Source organism: Empidonax traillii, unplaced genomic scaffold (assembly GCF_003031625.1).
Source record: "Empidonax traillii isolate 1590-97213 ecotype Southwest subspecies unplaced genomic scaffold, ASM303162v1 scaffold290:size645333, whole genome shotgun sequence".
Taxonomy (NCBI): domain Eukaryota; kingdom Metazoa; phylum Chordata; class Aves; order Passeriformes; family Tyrannidae; genus Empidonax; species Empidonax traillii.
Genome location: NW_020955483.1, coordinates 556,500 through 577,742, shown reverse-complemented (window position 1 = coordinate 577,742; position 21,243 = coordinate 556,500). Strand labels below are relative to the sequence as shown.

Genomic DNA, 21,243 nt, shown 5'->3' with positions numbered 1-21,243 from the left:
GAACTCAGGATAAAGGTAGTAATTCACTAAAACATGGTAGAAGTCATAAATGTGTAAAACACTTAAACATGCAGAAAAAATTTCATTAGGAGCTATTTTCCATTGTGTTAGTGTCAACAGATAATTTTAAATTAGGGTAGAAAACTGAACATATAAGGTTTATTTTCACTTTAGAGTAACATGACTGTGACTGATCTTTTCAAATGGTTCCACAATAGCAACTTTGACCAAATTTTTAGCGGAACATAAAATCAATGAAGAGGGAGTATATAGACACATGAACTGTTCTTAAAAATTTCTTCTGACAGCAGAGTTTCTTACAAACAGGAGGCAATACACTTCAGCTAGCAAAGGTGACAATGAAGTGTGCATTTGCTGACATCAGCAGCAGCTCCCACTATCTGGTCAATGGATAACTAGGGGCTTGATTTCTTTAAACACAGTTTCAAATACCTTCTAGCAGAATCCTTGTGTAATACTTAATACTTAAATCTTATTAAAAAATGATTGGCAAGTTTGAATAAATTTTTAATAAACAGAATGAGGCCCAAAGTAATCTGATGAACTTTTATTAAAAAATAATCTTCCTTCAGTAGTAGGGAATTCTTTATCAAAGTCAAGCCACCACCTGTTCCATATCCTTCTTCCCTAACACTGTAAATCTGATCTTTGCTGTTCCTCTAGTGATCAGCACTGCTGGCTGATAACTGCTCTGCTTATAAACCCAAATGCAGTTTTGACCACGAACGCAATTTTCAAGCAGCCAAGAAACAGCTTTACCGAAAAGGAAACCACCTCCCCTTCAATGAGACCAACTTTTTGCTAAACCTTTACAGATGGATATAATTCCACACACAGCCATTAGATCCAGAAACTTCTCAGAAGAGAACCAAAAGTTGCTTAATGACACATCGCAAGTTGATTTGTGATGCTCTGCGTGCAGTTTGCTCTTTCAGACTTTTTGGGCTGCTTCCTCTTCCGAGCGCAATGCATTCAAGATGCGTGATGTCTGGTTCCCAGCTTTGCTTCTATCTGCTGGATGTCATTACGCACGGAAGATTTATGTTCGATTTCAAATCGAATGCAAGTTTCACACTCTAAGTAGGGGTGCCCACAAACATATTGTTCTTTGGAGAACAACTCTCTGGCTCCATAGATATAACTTGGACAGAGTAGTTCTGTTCTTCTGCAGCCCATGCCCGATCCAGATCCACAAGCCCCATACACTGTTTTCCTAAAAGGAGAGCAAGGGAGATCATGGAAACTCAGAATATAGAAACATTATCAGAAACGTGCACTTCAATGTTAGCAATATTCAATGTTAGGAAAGCACATCAGTAAGCCATCTAAAAATAAGTTCCACATCTACTTTGAAAAACTATCTTAATCTGTTTTACTTCAAATAGACACTCATTAATAGTTCCAAATCACATCTGTGACTCGTAACCCTCATTTAGCAAAGATCTTGAGAAGATTAGCTCCTTATATATGAAAAAGCTTAAAAACAGTCGTGCCTTTCTCAAAATATACAGAAAAATCCATACTTTAATGTAAAGACCATAGGAGGAAGAAAAATGCCTTGTTTACCCCTTAGCTCTCTGAATTACCAAATTTCTTCTCCCTTTATAACCATAACTGTTTTCCTCCTGCACTTTCATCTAAAATCCGAAAATCTCTGATTATTGAACTTCAACAAAAGACTACAGTAAAAAAAATTATCCAGTCTAATTGATTTGAGGCATATTAATGTAACTACCTGTAACCAAAGATACAACATTGGTAATGTAAATTAAGCTTATCTCAGATTTATCTGCAGAAAAAACAGGAAGGATAAATCAAGGGAGTTTTTCAGCTTAGACATTTGTCTTTTCTTATTTACTCATTATAATTGATTATTATGTTCTGAAATACCGAATTGACTTGTCAGATTGTATTTCGGCAGTTTGAAACTCTATTGCAAGAAAGATTTAATATTTCCCTGAAATGTTTTATAACTAATAGTCATACAGTCTCAAGTTCTGAACAGGGCACAATCCTCCTTTGGTCTCAAAGCCAATGATCCTACCTCTTCCTGCTCCTGAGGAAACTGAATAATTAAATATATTTGGAGTCTGAGACAAAGGGAAGACACAGGAGCACATCATGTTTACCATCAGGATACAAGTCTGGCATATTCCTCTGTAGTTCCTCTGGAACTACTTACCTCTTCCCTGAAGGTAACATACAGCTTTTGTGCCTGTACCATTATAAGCCCAGTTATTTACCCTGGTTAGGTGCCTGTAGAAGTTTTGGTAAGCAGCACAAGCGCTCCTCTGAACCCTTGTATTTCAGAACAGCTGGTGCAAATCACTGTTTAATATAGTACTCAGTCCAACCTATTCTGTCTTTCCACAGTGAGCTGATGGCCAGAACTATCTTCTCCTTCTCAGCTGAATTCCTTAGTTACAAAATAATGTCACTACTTTGAATTCATCAACATTATGACATTTGGACTCTGTTCTGTTGGTGGCTTGGAATTTGAGAGGGGCAGTAATTGGGTAGGAGACAATTTACAGACAAAATAATAAGGGAGGGCCTGAAAAAAATCCATACTTTCCAAATCAGTCCTGTATGGATCTATATGCTGCAGGGAGAAATTAGCAATTTATAAACCCAGGACACAACCCTGCAAATTACTTTTCGTGGCACTATTCTTCCTGCATTTGTGGCTTCATAGAAAATCACCTTCTGTGGCTGGTTGAACAAGATGGCATGTACACACTCCTGCCACTGACAGCAAAACCCTTATTATTCCATATATGCACACTAAAGAGCAGCTGGGATTGTCACAACTGGGGCCTGGCTATCCAGGTGCTCTCAGTAAGACTGTGTGAAATGCATGAAGCAGTTCTGTGTAAGCAGGTGGGCTGCAGCAATGCCCACAAAACCATTTAGCCATTCAGTCTGCGCTGCTGCACATAGTGAAAAGCCATACGCCCAGTGAAAGTGATACACAGAATTTAGTTCATTTAAAAGGGAACTGCTGTGTGCACCAGAACTGGGTTCAGCTGCATATTTTTACCTTCACAGATACTACAGAAATCGGTGATAACTCCTTCTACAAATGTGTTGTTTCAGCGATGAGTCACAGACAAATGCTGTATGTTAACTTACAGGTAATGAAAGCACATGATTTGTCACTTCTCTGAAGCTGCAGTGGTAATTGCTAAAATGTTTACATATATAATCCTAAAATATTCAAAAAGTAGCAGAATAAGTGATTTTGCCACCATTTACAACAGAGAAGAAAAAGCCTCCACCTGCTCAGGAATACTCTCATTAAATGAAATACACAGTTTTCTCAATACCTGATCATGCATTTACCAAAAACATTCTCACCGTGGCTGTAAAACCGATCTCATGCAATTGTTTGCAAGGAAAACTTAAAAATACTGCTAAAGAAGATTCTCACAAAACCAGTTTCAAAGCTTCTTCAATGAAACAGACTAGAAAAAGTAACATTCTTGAAAACAGAAAAAGCGATGATGTAGGGGAAGAGGAGAATAAGATTTATATTTATGGTTTTTGTCAGAGCAAAACACATGAAAGTTACATTTGTGGAAAAAAACCCTGCAGTTTCAGACACGGTCAACAGATAAAAATTACAATCTTTAAAAAAAATTAAAAATTTAAAAAATTTTGGGTCCTATTTCAATTTTCAGTCCACAGTGTGGGGTGCTACACTGGTAACTGAATACTGCCCTTTTTAATTTCTTTTTTCCAAATACTGTGATGATAACAAAAGGAGCACAAAAATTTGTTATCAGCTTTTATACAGAATCTGTATAACTTACTTCTGGTGCAGCGAGCATTGAACGCTTCAAATCAAGCTTTTAAAAAACATTATGATTATTTGCTACTACTGCTTTAATGTCATTTGTAAATATTTCTTCTAAGCCAAGAATGGAGAGTTATGTTCTTAAGAGTTCCAAGCCCGGTCTGTCTTTTCTGATCTGGAAGCTCATTTATATCTTCCATCAGAACAAGGACCGCGTTATATGCTTTTGTAAGTCAAAGATTATTCCACATATTTGAAGTGGTTTGTATTTTGCTGTCCTTCTGACCAAAGCCAGCCCAACCTCTGCAATTTACCCTTACTGTTTGCAGCTGGCATTAGATGTCTGCCCTTCTAAGAGAGTTACCCCCAGTGACTACAAGCAGGAAAAAGAGGGCACACTGAAAGTCACTACTATGAACTGTCTGTGCTTTTAATGTAAGATAAACTGGCAAAAGCAGGACTTCAGTGAACTTTACAAAGATCATAGAATGGTAGGGGGGGGGAAAAAAGATCAAGCAATAAAATAAAATACATCAGTTAAATGCAAACCCTCTATCTCATATTGGTGATTTCGAAAGAAGGGATAGTTCCTATACCACAGATTGTAAGAGCAAGTGAAATGTGACAACTTGAATTTCTCAAGTTTTATGTGAAGACAGCAATCTAATGCCCCATTCATAAAGGTCTACTTCTTCCTTTATATATCAAGGTGAAATCATTACTGAGGTGGTTTACACAACAGCTGCAGAAATTCATACCAATTAGCCTGCGTTCAGGTGGAAGCTGAACAGCTGTCTGATCTGCAAATCTGCAAAGAATCATGTGCTCCTAAAAAAAAAAAAAAAAGATAAAGCAAGAAAAATCTAATTAAATGTTTTAAAGTATTAAAAGTGCTATTACACTGAAGACTATATTTCTAGAAAATTTATCTGCGTGAAAATCCCAATTCTTATTCTGCAAATATGTGTGTAAATCAAGAGTTTGTAATCATTGTCTTATTTCTCCTCATCAGTATTTGTTTCTTTCTAAACTTCCTAATTCTTTTCAGCAGTTGAATTGGGTGCAGTGTATACAAGAGAGCATTCTTCAGAGACATACTGCAGACTAATTTTGCCTTCAATAACTGATAAGCAACACGGTCATCTTTTAGCACAGTCATCACAGAGCTGCATCTCCGCATCAATAAACAGCCAAGATAAAATTCTTAAACAGGTGATTTGAACTACTGCACATTTCTCCAAGCAGTGATTTTGAATCTCAGAAGAAGAGCCTCATGGTCAAACTTCCTCTGCCCTGCCAAATCCAGATCCTGAAGGCAAAAAATACCTGGCTGTGAATAGGAAAGCCTCCTCCATCAAAATTGCCATAATGCAATTTCAACCTATCCCTGTTCCACTAGAAGTTTTTGCAAAGGCTTCCACAACAGCTGCTGTTGATTTCTTCCTGTCCTGTCAGCCAGGGGAATGGTGCAGTGGAGGATGCATTTCACTCCCTGCTTAGATCACTACACAAGTGGGCCCAACCCCATATCCTCATTTGCCTTCAAATCCCACCACCTATGTCAGCATAATCATTCCTCAAAGACCAGCCAAGCCAAGGAACGCAAGCTAGCCAGATGGTGAAAGAAAAGGCCTTGCAGGTGTATCAATGAAATTAATGCTCTGATGACAGCTGTGCTCTTTGGGACAGCTGCAATATGTAAGTACAGGACAGCGTAAATCAGAACCATCTTAGAATTGTACAGCATTCCCAAGTCTCCTACAATGTCACAGGGAGAAAACAGAGATGGACAACAACAAAAAGTGCTCTCCTAAGCAAAGCTTCCAGAGCTATAGTTCTGAAAAAAAAGCATGTGTCTTGCATCAATTTTTTTATTTTTTTTTTAATTCTTGCTTGATAGAAAATGATGACTTTAAAGATTTGGTTCTTGTACCAGGCGGAGAGAGCAACTTCACCTAAGGACACTTCAGGTTCTTTCAGTATTCTGAAATAAGGATACTTACTCCAGCTTTTAATTAGAGGGACATAACATCCAAGAGTTTTTATTCCATTAAAAAGCTTCATATTAAATCAAGATGGTAACTACCCCCACAGTACACTCCATCCAGCTCATAAATTTAATAGACACCTGACCGCAAAAAATTTTCTTACATATTATAAAATAAAATATTATCACCATTTGATACTCAAATATTAGTCATTTAAATAAATTAACACTATTTTGAGGCAAGGGTATTTGTTCTCTAGTACTGCTCATTGGCATGAAGGTTTCCAGCTCACAGCTTCGTAAAAGATATGGAAGCAAAATGAGAACATATTATAATACATTTAGGAGTTAGACACACTCCACCCACCCAGTTCCATTCAAATGTGGATACTTTTGTAGTACAAAAGAGTTGAAAATGTTGACCCAGACATGAGTACTGGAGAATGAAGGAGAAAGAGAGCCATGGGCAACATGGTCACAACTAGAGGAGAAGAGAAGCAGCAGTGAAAGGCAGCTTGGGCAGAAAAAGAGGGATTTAGAGGAGAAGGAAAAGATCCATCTTAGCACACAACTCCTCACCAGCCTTCAGGCACCCAAGACAACTTGGCTCTTTGTAACATCAGTGTTCCAGCTCTCTGGACGAGACCAGAGCCAAGGTAAGCCTTGTCACTTAACCTGAAAATCTGGACTGACTCCAATGCCTTGGCTTCTTAGAGAGGTGATCCAAGGAGATAAATTAGAGCATGTTATGACTACATGTTTTACCCATGACACACGTTAAATTTTCAGAAATAAGAAGAAAAGCATTTCTAAAATAATGAAGATTATAGACTGCCCAAACTTATGTGTGTGCATTTGCTTACTAGAACACCCTTACCTTCAATTCCTAATAAATTTCCAAAGTGAAAATTATGTGCAAAGTTATACAGTTCTACTTTCCAATTCTCCTTGTTTTTTGAGAAACAGTCTCAAAATGTATCATGCTAGAAATCTACAGATATCTTATTCTTTGCAACTATCAACTAATGAATTACAGCATAATGTTCTCATCAAAAAAGTTTTGGAAATGCCAGACTTCTGGATGTCTTATTAGATCTCACGAAAATAAAAGATAAGAGAAATTAATTTAAAATGAGAACTGGAGGGGGTGACACAGACAATGTCTGGCTAACACATGGCAACTTTGACTGCTAGCCAATAACCTGCAACAATTTATTAATATGAAATATAAAAATGCATACAGCTAGCTGCATAACAAAAGTTATTTATAACTAGGATTACTGGAGGCACCAACCAGCCTGGACCATTTGTATAGACTTTTACATTATTAAGAGTAGCAGTATTTTTTAGCCTTGTCTTTGACTCCTGTGCCCTCTGCAACATGAATAATAAAATGCTGGAATCTACAGTGTTGACAAACCCTGTGATTTAAATCTCCATAGAATAACAGATTAGGAAAAAAATTCACTGAGTTGTAATGAGGTTATGCACACTATCCTAATCCAGGCACCCCTGACTTTGTAACAGTCACCATCTCCCTCTGTACTGTTAACTGGTTTACTTTTAATAATGTTAGTAAATGAGGTTTTTCTAAACTGAAACCTGAGTTCTTTGTGATTATGTGCTAGAAACACATAAATTTAAACAAGGGGAAAAATAATAACAGGTCCAAATCCACTGTATGGCTTTTGTCATCTCAATCTATGAGCATTTATTTCCATGTAAATTAGTAAAGTGTACATAAACCAGACTGTCATGAAGGTAAAATCAGTGTATTAGCAGATAACTGAATTTCCCTTAGAGGATGGCTGGAAATTTTCTTAATTTTTAAAGCTTTCACATTTCTGTTATAAAGAATTATTCTGCATCTCCAACATTTATTTCTACATTGTAAACACTAAGAACCCTGTCTAGAGTTTGACACGTAAATTTAGTAGTTTCTCTATAACCTTGCGTCTCTCAAAAGGAAACATTTTCTTTCCATGCCACAATAAGTGCATCTAAACACACATGACAAAGTTTAACAGATCAGTGCCAGTTTCCTGTTGTCCACTTCTCTGCTCTTGTCCTTTTTCACTCCCCTGTTATCCTCACTCTGTCAGGCCTGCGTGCTTCATTGATTCTTTCTCCCACATTTCTCTCGGGCTGTCTCCATAGACCCTTCCTTTGCAGGGTCCAAACACACTTGAATACTTTTAAAATAATTTTGAGCAACATTTTAAAAACAATACTGCATGAAATTCTTGCTAATCAGTACAGGCTTTTCCTGCTTAGTATGTCCAATCTTTTAGACATAAATTAGAGGGAAAAACCTAATGATTTTTAGAAAATCACAGCTCTACTTAAGACCTAAATAAATTGGCATCTTGTAATTGTTAACAGGTACATGCTGAGTACTTCAGAAATGGCTCACTTATACATTATGATAAAACAAGGCTTTATTTGTGGAGAAACTAATTTCATCGAAGAAGAAAAGCCTTAAAACATGTATGGTGGAGAAAAAACATGACATCTGCACTATTAATGAATATTGCACATAACACATGCCACTCCTTGCAATTAAAAGATAATCACCTATACTTCAATTGATAAGATAACCCAGTGAAACACAGGAAACTGCACATAAACCTTCCCCTCCCCCCGCCATTTTACATACCTTGTAGGACAAAATTTCTTTGAACTGATGACTGAAAAAAAATTAAACATACCAATTTAATGAACATCTAAAACCAGCAGAGGTGGAAAATAGAAGCAATCATTTAATACTTGAACACATTTTAAACAAAGTAGCAGTATTTGTATCCTATGGAAAGGCTTTCAAGAATACCAAAGCCCATTGCAGCTCCCATTCACTGGAAAAGGAAAAGTGTACCTGATGGGGTCTTTTTTTTCCCTATCATGTTATTCATAAAAACATTCTCTCTCTAAATCATTATAAATACACAGATTTACTGTTCTTTCCTCATTGTCATATAAATACTTTATATATATTTAATAATACCCTAGGTAAGCATATATTACTTTTGTATCACAAAAGTAAGGGGCCTCTACAAAGGGATCGACCACAGAACACTATGGGGATATGGGCAGACTATCATATTTTATGATCATATAACATAAGGAAAAAAAGAAGAAGCAAACCCTAAAATGCAGCTTGAACTAGGGTTAATAATTTTCTACAGAGGCTTGTGGTGTTAGATTCCAAATTTTAGCAAACACAAAATCCTAATTTATATTCTTGCAGCACCTATAGCAACAAAAGTTTTCTATCACAGGGAGCATTTCTACTCTCAGTACCAAAACTGTAACTGGTCAAAAGTCCAACATTATACAGCCAATTTTAAAACAAGCCAACTGAGAAAAGCTATATGCCTGCTAATTTTTGAAGGCTTAAAATTTTATTGCCTCTTCCTTAAGAAGACTTTTTGGTTTCATTGTGTCACAAGAGAAAACAAAAATGGACACACACAAAGAGATGGCAGAATCACATGGACTAAGAAAACACTGTTAAATCCAAAGCTTATCAAACTGACACATTCTAAATATTTATTCTCCACACTTCTGTGCCAGCACACTTGGACATTACAGAAAAATATGAAAATATAAAAATATTAAATATGGGTGCATACGATTTTTTAGATTTATTGATTCCTTGTAGGACTGCATGTTTCAGTTTGTTATTTTAGCTAATATATACTTCACTCAATTCCTAGTAGAATTAAATCTTGGACATCAAAAATGCAAAGCTCAGTTTTATGGAAAAAAAAAAAAAAAAGGCCAACTAAAACACAACCCTCTTCCTCCATCTAGTTCTGATTCAGAAGGCTACAGCCTCTTCTGCCACTTTATGCTCATCTTTTACATTTTATTTATAGCAAAGGCATTAAAATTCTTAAGCATAAGATACATAAGTATCTCCCACATGGCAGATTTGAAGACAAAATATGTACACAGTCCATTGAAAAAGTACTAAAAATGTGAACTGAAATACAGGAGAGCTTGTCTACCTGGGAATAAATCAGAGAAGTTTCACAAGCAGTAAATTGTGTTATAAAGCAGACCCACTTCTTAAGCTGATTGCTTACATATTTCTGCAACATTAAAATGTCAATTCCCCTTCTTACAGTAATTTTTGTGAGTTTTCTATTAACTTTGTGATTTAAAGGTAAAAGGTCTGCATACTACACGCTATATCTACTATGCTCCTTGCACAAAAGTCTCCTGAACTATGAATAGATAAATCCAGAAAAAAAATAATCCAGGAATTACCAATCTGCCTCCCTTTCACGATGGGTTGGCAAAGACAAACAGGAGGAAACAGTTTCATTACAAGTGTGAGTCACCTTAGCCCAGAAACGCGCAAAGATCCCCAACTGATTAATTCTATACTCTTTTAGTATTTTCTTCCACCACTTAAGTTGATATTTTAAGGCTTATCTTGTTAGCTGTCATTTACCTTCGAGGATACTTGAACTTGACTGTGTTTTGAATGAAGCCATAACAGCACGGGGAGATGACAAAGGCTGCCCGTGCCCGGACGCAGTGCTCAATCACCATGTCTGTGGCCACACCACAGGCGTGCAGAGCCACCTACAGCAGGAAAAACAAAAACCAAGGAAACAAGAAAATTCCTTATAGCAACATTCTAAATACAATCCTGTTCAGCATCAACACTGAAGAAGGGTCACTCGCCAAAAGCACTCAGAAGGCAGGTGCACCGCATTGTGATATCAAATAAATAAAAAGCAAAGTTCCAGAAAAATAGTAACAGAGAAACTACTTGTGGTAATTAGTCAAAAGCTTTCGTCAAGGAAAAAAGGACTTAAAAATACAAAGAACTGTTTCAAAACTGGATTTCAACTCATCAACAAGACAAGTAACAGATATAGCTGAAGGTCACATTCGAATGAGAAAATTTAACATAATTTTAGATCATTATATTTTAAGATGTTGAGTAAAAACTTTAAAAAAATAAACATTGGAGGTGGGGGGATGCATCCAACACAACTTGCCCTCCTTTTTTTTTTCTTCTCCTTAATCTTTTCTTTCTTCTCCTTAGTGATGGGCTCTTCAGCTAAAACTAGAATAACATTTCATCTCAACTACTTGTGAACACGGACATGTGTTTGGGCAACACACAGGTTGCACCCAAATTCTTCATGCTCTGCTGCAGAAACCAAGTTACTGCAGCAGTCAATATACTGCAAGGAAAGGCAAGCAGCTCTCTCATCTCTGTGACGCCAAATAGGCCAGGTGAAATGGAGACATTACTTACCCTGTCTCCTCCCACATACTCAGTACCTCAAAGAGTAAGCCTGGTGCATAGATATTGCTCTGTTTTCACTAAACTAAGGACATTTTTGAGACATTTGTAATTTTATGCAGCAGTGTGGATTTATAAAACTACACTGTTTTCTTTGCTTCTGGTTCCCTGTCAATTTAGGGAAAAGCTTTAAAGCTGCACAGCTCAGATTACAGGACTCAAAGTTGTTTTTCAAGGTAGAGCAATTGGAAGATAAAAACTTTGCTCTCAGATACAGATTAAAACAAAGTCTTTGTTGTTTGCAGTCTGCTTGCTGTAAGCTCAGCTGAGCAGACCATTAATCTTCAACTGAAGTGTAACTGCATACAGACGGAAACAACTATTTTTGTCTCAAGCAGAACATTAAAAAATTAACAAGAAAATAATTTCACAATGAAAATTTTCTGCTCATATGAATTTAAGAACAAAAATAAAACCAGTTTAACATCAGAAATAGAGTCTTAATATCACAGCTATCAGATTAGCATGGAATGTAATTATAGTTACTTCCTCATCTATCCAAGCAGAAAACAAAGATTTCTTGCACATCTGAAAAAGAGACCTTAGAACAGCAGCAGATAAAACCAGTAGCTTTGCTGAGCCCATATGAGCTGTTACACCAACTGGTTTCTTCTTTGTGTTTCTCGGAACCAATCTACTTATGGAAAAAAAAAATCACAGAATTAATGACAAAGCTTTCTCAGGATATCCTGTATATCCAACTCACTGCCTGAAACAAAATAAATTGTGAAGACTAAAGCAGATATGCAGATATTTGGTCCACAAATCCAAACATCTGTAGACACAGGAAAGCAAAGTGGTCTCTGAAAAGAGCAAGAGAGCTAATGCAGTGCAAGACCATCACCCTGTATTAGCCCTCTGGTACTGCAACTGCCCAGAACACTCCAGTGCACACAGAAAAGCAAAGGGAAAAGAATGTTTCCTGAAACTTCAGGTTCACTTTAGTGACCTTAAAAACAAGAGTACTCAATACACTACAAAATACCCCTGCTGTCCAAGCAAACATTAAACTTTTCAACTTGTTGTCACAAATTAGCTGAGATACTGTGAGTACTATAGAAATATTAAAAACAGCTGAGACCTCAAAGACTCCTTTGGGTGTTGGCATGTAAAGGAACACTGCACGCAAGTATTTGGAAGCTTTCACTTTAAGATTGAAATAATTTATTGTGGTAGGTGGTTGTACTACAACATGTAACAGTACAATGCACCGGTACGTTTGGCAACTCAAACATGTTGTTTCAGACCCTTGACCATCATTATCCCAAGAGTTTATAAGGGTAGAAATTTTGTGCAGAGCAAAAGGTAAGTGGTTGACATAGGGTTTTTAACCTGCTTTGGAACTCTTGACAGATAAAGAAATGGATAAATAACTTACACTTGATGTCAAGGTAACTAAAATGCATATAAACCTATTTTAAATGAATACCAAAGCCAGAGACAATGACTTCTGTCACATTCACTTTTCTATACCTCTTTAAATTTCAAGTACTATTACCAGTGAATTTGTCATTGTGTCCTTCCTCAGATTTACACTATTGTTTTACTAAAAATGATGAAGTCATGCAATGAGTGAATAGCTTTACAAGTCTAAGAAGATGGGTTTAAAAACAGCACATTGATAAACTTTTCATTTATCTATGTATTATGGTATTCTACGCCCATTTATGTATCAGACCAGTGTTTATGACATAATGAGGCAAAAGCAGCTAAACTTTATATTTTTATGTTCAAACACAGGTCAGCAAACCAGGTAGCACTCATCTTCAATAGGCCAAGGAAAGCTAATCCTAGGTTAATGAGCTAATCCTGAAGATTGAATCATGGCATGATACAAACTAATTCTGAAGTTGACACTGATACAGGTCTCCCAAAAAGGGAAAGCTCCAGGTTTGTCTGTTGAATAGAGAAATCAAGTCAAAGAAACTGAAATCACAGGCCGGGAAATGAAGAATTCCCAAGTGAATTCTTCTGACATATAATGCAGTATTATCCTTGTCACAAAACTTGAAAGAGAGAGTATAACATTTTTTTTATTAAATAAAAACTCTACAGAGATATTTAACATACTTTTAAAATAGACCCCCAAGAATTAGGACAGCAATTCCAATGAACACAAAATTGGAGATGCATTTCACAGAAAAACTATTAAACATTTCACACACACAATTCAGGAAATTATTCACAAGATCCTGATATTCCTGAAATAGATCTCTAGTTCATCCACTGAGATTTATATGACAATGTAGCACAAAAGATAAAGCCAGAGAATTGGAAATTTACACCTGAAAGGACTGGGCTAAAACTATTTAATCTTTCCACTTTCTCCTGCTTTATGTTTCTTTTCCTTTATTAAATAAACCAACCAAATAGTTAAATGGCCCTGTTCATATACCATAAACCTTCAGCATTAAATGTCCTCAGTTACAGCCAAAACAGGTCCTTAGATGGATGATTTAAAGAACAGCATGGAAAGCTTGAACCTTGCTACAGAAGTTCATATTCTATTAACAGAATCAAAATTAGAAGACAGGAATATTTAGAGAGTTACAAAATACTATTTATACCTTATTCTACACTAGGGCTGCAGAATTCTAGAGAACATTCATCTCATTTTATTTACAGGATCTGTAATGACACAGAGAATTTTCTTCTCTTGGCTATTTTAGTTATTCTAAGGATAATGAACCAGACACTGAAGTTTTGAACTGGAAAAGGTATAATCACTTACCCCAATGTTAAAAGTCCCCTTAAAATAGTCCAAATTTGCTTGAATGAACCAAATGTTGTTTAAACCTAGTTCATCACTTCTGTCTTTAGCACGGATCAGAGACAACTCCTTATTTTCTATGAGTACCACCTAGATGTCATACATAAGAGAAAGAAAATAATACTGAGAAATCAAAGTACAACATTACCAAGTTGTACCAAGAAAACTTTCTAGCTTAGCTGAGAAAACCTCTGAATCACTTGTAGCAGAGTCTGTGATCTATAAAATTATTATCTAGAAACCCAATAACAATTGAAGGTATTTAATACTTGCCAATATTGATCAGCTTTCAAATATTTTATATTTTCATACAAACTTTTGTCTTCTCAGGAAAGCACCATGCACATTTGGGAGTTACACTAAATATTTCCATGTTTCAAACCTAAGTCCTGTGCTGAGACAACTGTGACGCTATGTGCCCTCCTGACATGCACATCTTTTTAAAATGATCATCAGAGACCAAAAGCTCATACTACCTGTACTTCTTACTGAGAATTTACCTGGCATGATGGTATCATGTGAGCAAGGACAATTCCAACATGGCCCTGTGAAAACAAAAACAAATGACAACGACCTGAATGACTTTTCAGTGTTCGCAGTTGTTCGCTCATTACATGATGAGCATCCCATAAACAGTGACAGAACCTTTGAAAGCAGGTAAAATTTCAGCATTTGTACTTCTGCTTTGCTTTATGGCAGCAACCACCTAGAACTGCAAAGATGAAGGCTGAAATAAATGGTACCACATAAACAGAAATATACATTACCCCTCCACTGCAAAAATCCACAATCACATTTCCAGGCTTTGCAAGCTTTGTCACCACTGCTACCAAATTGTTCAGTTGCTGCTGCTTCCTGAGAGCCCGGTCTCTAGACATCTTTCCTGGGAACGACAGAGAAAATGCCTAAGTAGAGACCTGCAGTTCTCAACACTGATACTTTTAGATGGGTAACTGCAAAGCACTGCAAATGAAGTTTGAGGTTAAAACCGGCTGGAACACTTGTGCATCTTAATCCGCTTCAAACCAAATTCACATATATTTGGTAGAAATTCCTCTAAAATTAAGTTTCTACTTGTTGCTGTTAATGTATCCTTAGGAACAGACTTGTATAAACTTAATGTAAAGCAATCAAATCAGTGTCAGATCTAGCCTGACTATACTCCAATCCTGTGACTCGTTCCCAGAAAAAGAGCTCAAACTTTCCCTAATAACCAGTCCTGTTTATTTAAATGACTGTGTGCAAAGGGGTACTTTTCAAAGCAACTATTCTTACATAGTGAAGTCTGGCTTTCCAACACATCTGTAACACAACCAGAAATGGAAAACCTATTAATTTCTTTCAAATGTTCTTAGTAAAATCCAACATACGGTTGCTTCAGATATAACGAATTTGTTTAGTCAGCACTTACATGTTTGTAAAAATGCATTTTGTCTCAGTGGGACTGAGTGCTGACAGACCTATTCAATACTCCTTTTGCTCCTTTCAGAAAGCAGAGTTTGGCAGAGATTTGACAGCTCATCTTTACAATAACAAAAAAGGTACTGAAACAACTCTCTTGAATAAGTTTTCACAAAAGAGGTTTAGCTGTACCAAACGATACCAGTGTTCTCTGAAAAAAGGAACTTTTTCCTTGGAGCACCACGCTAGTAGGGACACTCTTCAGTTTTACATAAAATTCCTTACATTTGTCTATCTAAAATTCATGTTTCCCAGTCCTGATGTGTAGTTTAGAATAAAATCCACAAACCAGTGAAGTTTCTAGGTTACTATAAATAGAAGCAGTTCAATTCTCATCATCATCATCAATTGCTTTTATTATTAAGTTTATTTTTAAAACTATCCTGAAAATGTATATTTTGTATATTTTATAACAAATAACATTTCACTTTAGAAACAAACCATCAAATTCAACAAACTCAGATAAGATTATTACTACACTGCTCTACACAGAATGAGAAAAAAATCACTTTTCAAGATATTACATTCTATACTGTCAGGGCAAAGAAAAGAGAAAAACTGCCAAGAAGAGGCAGAGGAAGTAGGGCAGACTTCATCATGTGCAGTTACTGCATACTTTTTAAAAGAACAGAGTCATGACATTTTAAAAATATATTCCTAGGTCACTGCATGGTGATGTATTACAATGTGTCCTACTTCTTAATGGAAATAAGAGACTGAACACAACCTCCTCACTTATCAACTCTGTATGTATAAAATTGTGCATTTTGTAAAAACAAAAAACATGGTTATATTTCAAACATTTTTTACACTCTGTGAAAGTTACCATAAAGAAGAGTCCCAGAAATTTTATCTTTCCAATAATAAAAATGTATACAGGGACTATAGATATGAAGCCTTTAACATATTACTTAAAATGATAAATACATTTCTAGGAATCATCACTTACACGAGTAGACCCTTGGGAAAAAAGACTACACCGGAAACCCTAATTTCTTGTGTCTGTGTCAAGTGTCTATGTGAACTGCTCCACAGCTTGTCTCTAACTTCCATGCTTCCATCTGATAAACTAATGTTCAACTGTCCTCAACACCTACAGTTCTGACTGTAGTCAATGAAGATGCAGGAATTCCAGCAAGTGTAAAATCAAGCGCTGTCATGATGTTTGAGCGAGAAGTTCAGCTTCTGAGGTCAAACCTGTAATTTTTTAGGTAGACAGGTGTTGTAATTATTAATACCCAAAAAATCCTGTACCTAAACCTCACTCAAATATATTCTCTGTATATAAGTACACATATATATGTTCACATACCTGCACGCACAACCACAATGGATTGCTTGAGTTTTAAAAAGGAGCAGTTGTCCTGAACATAACTTTAATCCCACTGAGGCTACCTGGGTAATAAATTAAAAGACTCAAGAAATCTAATTCATACTTGTCTGCTACATGCCCCAGACCTGAAATACAGCTGTGACAAGGGGAACACAATTAACAGGGACTTTTATCAGGACATTACAGGCTACTACTTGGGTTTGTTCTCAGCAATCAACATATCTTACTGTTGCAGCCCACTAGAAGCTGTCTGTGCACAGTATCTACATCTGACTATGATTACACAGCTGTAAGAGGTGTGACTGCAGCTCAGCGTGGTAAATCTGAGCCTGCTTTAAACAACCCACTTTGGACACCAACAGCGATCCTGCCCTGCATTTAGGGCAAACTAGTCTTTCAAAAAATCTGTTCAGCTCCTATGCTGCTAAAAACCAAGCCACCAGCTTAAAATTAGCTCAGCTTATGTCTATAAACCAAAAGCACACTTCTAACTGCAGCATAAGCCTGCTCTTGTGGTATTGCAGATCCAAGACTATTGGACAGCAGCAGCAGGTCTAAATAGCAAGAAGTAAGGAGAGATATATCCTGGATATTATCCTGGACAGAATTTCAGGTTCAGCTAAAAACAGAGGTTTTCCTCTGACAGAATTCAATATGGACTTGCCCTTTTAATAATCTCAAGACTGCCAAAGCACACAGAATCCCTTAGCTAGAAACACACGGTGAAGATAAAAGCTCAGCTCTGTTCTCCAAAATGAGTTTGAACACAATAAAACTTGCCTCATAAGCTTAGGTAGCTTAATTTATACTGTAACTAATTTTTAAAAGGTTGGTTCTCACAAGTATTATCTTAAAAAAATAACTTCTACCTTCACAAATTTTCTAATTGGTGAGCACAGGTAATATAACTACTTAAAGCTCATTCATGATACAAAGTTGCAAGCTCTCTTGGTGGAAAGCCTTTAGAATTCAAGACTTCCTGAGTTCAAGTAGCTGTCACAATTAATTTAATGGGATTGTTTTAAATGTTTTTTTTTTTTCCTGATAACTTTTGTATCACTCCCTTATATCCACTTTCAACTTCAATCTTCCTAATTATGAGAGGGACCAGGCCGGCAATTTTGTTTCCAATCCTATCTCTCAACAGGCATTAACACAAATGTTCTGAGTCATTTTCCTGCACAACACTGAAGGACAGGACACACCTGCCATGTCTCAAACAGCACAAAAATCCATGTATGGAAATGCTTGTACTTCCTTATCCAACTTCTCTGTTCTTATTCCCCAACACTAAGGTTTTCCTAAGAGGCCTGGGATTTATTAGCATCAGGTCCAAATCCTGAAAAGCACCATCAATTTTCATACTGAGTAAAGTTAGCGAAGAGATTCTACAGTCACTAAAAATAAAAAAGTAAAACAGTAACAAATATCATCAGCAAAAACAGATTCACTGCTTAGTATTCAGTTAGTTGATCTCATGAATATTAAAGAAATAAGAAATATTTTTGTAAAAAATTAGTCTACAGCCTTTAAAAACTCTAGAAATTAACTCCTCATGGTCACAAACCAACAAGGTTTCATCCTCCCTTAACGTGCAGGCAATAAGGAGCAAACATTCCCTTGAAAGATGGATAAAATCAAGCTTGAATCAATAGGTCTTTTGTCTGCTCTACCTCTGTATTTTGAGCTCAGTTGCTAGAATTACAGAAACACAGCAAGCTGTGACATTGCCTGTAGAGAATGTTAGTTAGCATGGCTAACTGGTCCTTCATTACAGGCAATAAATTCAACTAAAACTTCTGTATCTAAAAGTACTACAGCTCACTTCTCATTTCTCAAGCCCTGTGATAGCAAATAATGTTAATTGTTGTCTGCAAGAACAGTAAGAGTAGCTTGAAATTTAGCCCTAGCAGGCAAAACCTTGAAGAATGTGACCTTTTCCTACAATACACTGAAAGGCCCCCATAAAATGATTTGTTCCCTTCGTAAGAACCCAACTGACAGACTGCAATACAGTCCCAGTAAGATTAATTTTCAATAAATGGTCACAATAAAAATATTTTATTTGGCTTCACAAATTCAACATTACTTTTAATTTAGCCCTTGTCAAGCAGAACTTTAAAGTCTCTGTGGCACTTGGAGGTCTTGCATTTTGGCACAAATAAATATTAACTTCTAAGAAGGTAACCCCCCCTTTATTTTTGTATTACCTTGGTCAGTATTCAAGTTCACATAATCCTTTAGTCCTCAAATAATACTTTCATGTTTCCCAAGTTTAACTTGAAAAGTCATTAAAGCATCCTTAAAAAAAGCAAAACCCAAATCTCACCTGTAAAAATTTAACCTTTTTTAACTTTCAAGTCCTAAGGTAGTACATCTGAACACTGCTACCAGCACATTCACAAAACAAACAATATGTGCATTCTCCTATTCCATGGAGTACAATTGCACACTTCTATTGTTTTAGCACAAGTACCTTTTTATTAGGTTTTCTGTAAGCTGCAGTTAACTAATTCAAATGATAACTCTACTTCTCATGGAAATTCAGGGGAAGTATATTTATTGCTATATTGATTAAAGACAAAAATAAGTACAGCAAAAAAGGCTCAGTAACTACACAGCAACAATAAGAGTTTTATTACTTTATACTAAGCTGAAGAAGTTTTTCTGAAACCAATGCTCCAAGGCTTTTTTTTTTTTTCTTCAGGTAGTTCCTTATGATAATTCAGCATATTCTAATTACTTCTTAATACTCACAATATATCCTTCTAAACTGGTTTTGATAACTGTTGGGGGGGGGGTATTTGCTTATTTGTTTCGTGGGTGGTTGTTGTAGTTTTGTGTTATGGTAGTGTCTCATTTCTTTTCAGCTCGGGCTTCCGGTATTGGCGTAACTCAATTTTCTCTTAAAACAGTTTTCTGATTTAATTTCAAAAGTTATAAGAGTTGGGTCAGATTAAAAAAAAAAAAAACAAAAAACAAAAAACAAACAACCAAAACCAAATGAACTAGTTCTGATTGTATGAATATTTCCTTATTTCTGCATCAGAATTTTAATGCCTTAGTCCTATCATGAAACACACTACATAGACATTGTAAAGGGAGCCCCCGGTGGTCCAGGGGAAAATACACTGCACTGTCACTGCAGAGACCCGGGTTCGATTCCCGGTCGGGGCCACTCCCCAGGCAGATGGAGCTCGTTAGCCCATAAGGCAATCCATCTACGTCCTGAGGACCTCGCTGCCACCGTCCAAGCGTGCTTGGCCCCGGCAGATGAACCTCAGGATTAATGGGTGGGCTCAGTTCCGCGCACACTGTGTCTCACCTAAAAAAAAAATCCAATGCGCAGGCTGGAAGGTGGAAAGACCTTCCCCGGTTCTTCGTTCGCGAAGAGACTGGCCATTATATTATTATACATTATAAAATAGAACGAGTAATAAACCACAGCAACATTAACTGAAGGACTGTGCTTTTATTACTGTCCTCCACACCTCACCTCCTCCCATTTTTAAGTTCTGTCTCCATACACTCCTGGAAGATGAAAGCATGAGCTAAAGATTCAATGAAAACACTGTTTTATAGATCAAGTTGCAATGGAGAAAGCCTCGTTTTCCTTTATTTTTACATTTTACGAAATAACTTGTTTTATGAAATGCCTGTTTGAAGTAGAAACAAACATATCCTGCTGCCCAGGGTGTATCAGCAGCCACATTTATCCAAACAGTTCAGAGTAAGGTGGTTGGGGTTTTGTTTGTTTGTTTTCAAGGGGTTTTTTCACTCTGAATGGATGTTTATCAAACCATATTCTGGAACTATGAGGTTTGGAAACACCCTACATGCTTCTACTTGTTGGCAAAAGGGTTTCTAAATGCCTTTTAAAAATACTTTTAAAATACTTTTTAAAAATACTCTTTAAAAGAAGTAACAGGCACAATATGCCAATTATGCAGCTTCATATATTTCTAAAAGCAGCAATCCCCACTAAATGAACAAATTTACTATTAAGTTGTCTTGGCACAGAGTCCATTCACCATTTCCTATCAGAGCACTGCCCTAATTTAGCTAATCAAAACAATTACTAGATTTTTTGGGAAGTTGTATTATTATTTTGTTTTTTAACAAACCTCTGAGGAGGATGGGACCTACAAATGGGTTGACAGAAGCCAACATTTGTTGTCCGGAGCCTCCTTACAGCCAAGAACATGAGGCTGCCCTGCACTTTGCAGTTTAGGATGCACCAGTCTACGTTCTGCAAAGACCAGACTTCAAACACTTGGATGTTACTGAGAGGTCTAAGAGAACTAAAGCATTCACATATGCACATATGTAAAAACAGCCTTAGTAGTCACTGGGGTGGGGAAAACAAACAATCACTAAATATCATTAAAAATAAATCCTATAAACTACCCTTCTGGGGAATGTGTAGCATGTACTGTCAGTCAACAGGTAAGGCCAGAAGAGAAAAATATCAGAGTCCACGTTATTTTTTACAACATAAAGGGTTTTATGATGAAATGTGATGATGTTTTAGCTGCAGTCAAGGGAATAGGAG

The 21,243-nt window shown here is 36.5% G+C and overlaps 1 protein-coding gene across 3 annotated transcripts in view; it reads right to left on the bottom strand.

Moving 5' to 3' along the window:
- Positions 1-553: 553 nt before the first annotated feature.
- GSTCD (glutathione S-transferase C-terminal domain containing) overlaps positions 554-21,243 on the bottom strand; it is a 57,017-nt gene continuing 36,327 nt past the window's right edge. For all 3 annotated transcript variants that reach the window (XM_027890486.1, XM_027890485.1, XM_027890487.1), the window contains exons 6-12: positions 14,665-14,780; positions 14,398-14,442; positions 13,859-13,987; positions 10,261-10,394; positions 8,461-8,491; positions 4,576-4,645; positions 554-1,234 (exon numbers count right to left, since the gene is read on the bottom strand). In XM_027890486.1, the coding sequence (XP_027746287.1) occupies positions 1,098-1,234; positions 4,576-4,645; positions 8,461-8,491; positions 10,261-10,394; positions 13,859-13,987; positions 14,398-14,442; positions 14,665-14,780 (662 nt within the window). In that variant the 3' untranslated portion in view covers positions 554-1,097. The remainder of the gene's footprint in view (positions 1,235-4,575; positions 4,646-8,460; positions 8,492-10,260; positions 10,395-13,858; positions 13,988-14,397; positions 14,443-14,664; positions 14,781-21,243) is intronic.